We start from the raw sequence: 3511 nt of genomic DNA, 5'->3' as shown, positions 1-3511 counted from the left end.
TGCACTAGGCCTCCAGTTTAAACTTCAAAAAGCATTTACAAAATCTAAAAGAAATTAACAGCATGTACATACCATTTCATAAATTTTTAGAATTTAAATTTCACACACAACTCAAGAAACAAAAAGGACAAATTGGTCTGTGAATAGTGCCACAACGATATATTGATGCTAGATGTGAATTGGTACTATTAATAGCCTCATCGTCCTCTTCGTTAATGAAATTGTGAACCAAGTTTGGATATGTGTGTATTATCTTTATGCCACTAGTTAATCTGTTAATGTCAGAATTTTTTGTGACTTTTAGGTGTTTTTTTATGGCCTAGTGCACTGGTACACCTCAAGGATGCAAGTGCATTCTACATGCCCCCAGAAAATACTAATCAGTGACCGTTCTAGGTACTGATAAAAGCAATCAATGCCAATTTGAGAACTGTAAGTGGAAATAACAGAAGAATAGTCCCATCTGGTTTGCAGTAGCTTATCTTCTGATTATCCTAACCCATCTCATAGAGTTAATATATCATGACCTCGGTGAATATGCAGATTATCCTAAACATATTCCACTAAGTTGGAATTTTTTTCCTATTCAGTGCATTCAAAGAACAATCACCTTTGGTGCCTTCAGCTTTTCTTCCAACCAGTTCTTTACATCTTCAACCTACAAGGAGACAAATGAATATTACGCATAGAAAGTTCCTGCTCATTTTATAAACTACTGTTTAATGTACAGATTATCACAAAACTGTTTTTGAGGGTCAAATTCACATAATCACATGTGCAGGGCATTTTGTATCTAGCTATAGGATCAACCATGCGCCAAATTTTCCCATCTGACCTGACCACACAGGGGCCATCATGCAGCCTCTCGGTAGCGATGCACGAGAAACCCCTCTGGACCACTAACCCCACACATACTCCTGCTGTCGGCATGGTAAAAATTTGAGCAATATCTTCACTGAGCCGTCCATACCATATCCAAAGCAGCATATGCACAATCTTTAACACCAAAATTGAGCAATATCTTCACTGAGCCATCCATACCATATTCAAAGCAGCATATGCACAATCTTTAACACCAAAATTGAGCAATATCTTCACTGCATTGATTGTTCAGAAAAATTTCTGGACACAACATGGGTACATTGCTGCTGAAAGAAATCATAATGGGTCCGGGCAGTCAGATTGGATAGGAAACTGGGTGTGTGGTTAAACCCATAATGATTTAATATAAAATACCCGAAATCTGTAGTTCTGTGAAATTGGTCCTTAAATCTGTAGTTGTGTGATAGTTTTTACATCAAATCTGTACTTCTGTAAAAGTTACTCTATCGCAATGATTGAGAATCACTCTACTGGTCTATGAGTCAATACAAGGGTCTCAACTCAACTGGTTGGAAAAGTGAGTGATTAGTCGACTGGTCAAGGGTAACGTTGCGCAACTCAGTGTACAACAGCCCATTATCAGATTGAGCTCACATCAGATCAAGCCCATCCTGAAGGAGATACACCTCCTAGCGAGCCCGGATCAACCCTAGCTCCCTGTCTTCCTCAGGTCAAGCCGCTGCCCACTGTAGGGGCGACTGAAGGTTGTCACCACCACCAAGCTCAGGCCTCAGATAAGTGAACCCCCTCCTCTCCTTCCTCCTGCTCTGCTCTGCGCTCCTCTCCTGCCTCTCACGCCTCTCTGTGTAGGTACTATCTAGTGTGCAGCTGACTAGCAAATAGTTAGATGATTAGTATCTAGTATGAGCAGCATGTACATGTGTTAGTTGTGTAGTTTATCTTCATATGAAATTGTGATTAGCTTGTGGACTCTGATTCAGCAAGTAATTGTTTACATGTGCCTCTGGCAATCTGATATCAAGATACTGTGCTTCTGATTCAGCATGTAGCCATGTAATTTTGCCTCCCTCCTCCAAATTGTGTAGCATAGGCTAGTAGTTGTCGCATTTGTAGCAAGTCTAATGCAAGGCCAGTATTTGACTAATCCAGTAGCAGATGAGACTAGTCACAGATAGTCTATGAGTAAGTACGACAGCAACTCGACTCATAAACCTTGGTTTTACGCACGGTGAAACTCAACTATGAACAACTTCAATTCATACATCAACACCCTGATGCAGTACAAAGGTTTTGAAAGCCAGGACGCTTAATGCAAAAATATATTTACAGATGGTGCAGTACCTTAAGAGATTAAACCAAGCAGGTCCATCACAGAATGAAATAAAACCAATGATATAGACAATATGCATATCATAATATATACTCCCTCCGTCCCATAATATAAGAGCGTTTTTTGCACTAGTGTAGTGTCAAAAACGCTCTTATATTATGGGACGGAGGGAGTATATATGTAGCTACAACAGAAAAGTGACCAACCTTCTTTTTGTGAACAGCAAGCTCTCCCGATGAGAGTGGTTTATACTTGTCAATCCAAAGCTCTTCCGTTTGACGCATAGACCCTGCCTAGAAGTAGACTAATCAACATATTTAAAAACTTACAGGGTTATAGACAAAGGTGGCTTTACTTATGTAATAATTTTGCTACATTTTTAGAAACGACAAGAAATAAAGGCATGAACATGTCAGAATTCTCTGGAAGAAAAATCTTGGTAATCTACAAATAGGAAAGAGAGGAACTATTAACATTACTCAAGAATAGAAACCTATGTGGGCTATATAGTGTAAGTATCCAGATGGTTGAGATTTTGTTATATGGCTGATTCTTGCACGTCATTTCGCTGCTTGTCCATGCCGCAAAAGGCCAGGAAAAGTCAAGTCAGCAAAAAAGGGGTAAAAAAAATTGTCTATGGCCATGGCTTAATGCACAACATTCATCCCAAAGTAACAGAACACTTTATTAGCCAACATTTATATTCCTTGCAAGAGGATCCTGTGTGGCTTAAATAAATATAGAACAAGTTCTCTAAGCAGCAAACGTAATGATCAAGTATGAAATCAAATTAAACATATGCTGGAAGTGATATGGATAACTGGTTTCCTTTCAAAGGAGCCTCTTGAGCTGCTGAGTTATTCGAAGATTGCTGAGCCCAATCAAACTATATAGTCTTCCATACATGAAGATTTTCACATTGACACTATCGTGTCTGATACAAAAGATCACTGACAAGTAGGTAAGCAACACAGCCTACAGGACAGCGTCTCATTTCCCAGATGTTCTGTTAGCGTATGGCAATCATGAAATATATACATGCTGATGTAGGCAAGCATCATAGCTCCGGTACTGCAAAGAACATCTAATTGAGCATATGTCCAGTGTTCTAAAATCTATATAAAAAAAGGTTGCAACTTTAGGGAGTTTTATCAAGTACCAAAGAATCCATGATTTAACTGAGCTACACTGTACAAAACATAGTCAATTGAGCGGCTTAAATATAACACTATGTAAACTTCCCAGTCAAGTAGTGACGAAACAACTTAGTATGTTGAACAATGAACAGCACCCCACTCAAATAGCAATGCAATTTGTGTTGGTTTAACTGGCGCGTGT

At 39.0% G+C, this 3511-nt stretch overlaps 1 protein-coding gene across 3 annotated transcripts in view; it reads right to left on the bottom strand.

Moving 5' to 3' along the window:
• LOC119285084 (cell cycle checkpoint protein RAD17-like) overlaps positions 1-3511 on the bottom strand; it is an 11243-nt gene that overhangs the window by 6359 nt on the left and 1373 nt on the right. For 2 of the 3 annotated variants that reach the window (XM_037564297.1, XM_037564298.1), the window contains 2 exons: positions 2380-2466; positions 611-658 (listed from right to left, as the gene is read on the bottom strand). In XM_037564297.1, coding sequence (XP_037420194.1) covers positions 611-658; positions 2380-2466 — 135 coding nt within the window. The remainder of the gene's footprint in view (positions 1-610; positions 659-2379; positions 2467-3511) is intronic. The other variant, XM_037564296.1, reaches the window with a different exon arrangement.

This window comes from Triticum dicoccoides, chromosome 4A, assembly GCF_002162155.2.
Source record: "Triticum dicoccoides isolate Atlit2015 ecotype Zavitan chromosome 4A, WEW_v2.0, whole genome shotgun sequence".
Classification (NCBI taxonomy): Eukaryota; Viridiplantae; Streptophyta; class Magnoliopsida; order Poales; family Poaceae; genus Triticum; species Triticum dicoccoides.
This window is presented reverse-complemented; position numbering and strand designations above follow the sequence as displayed.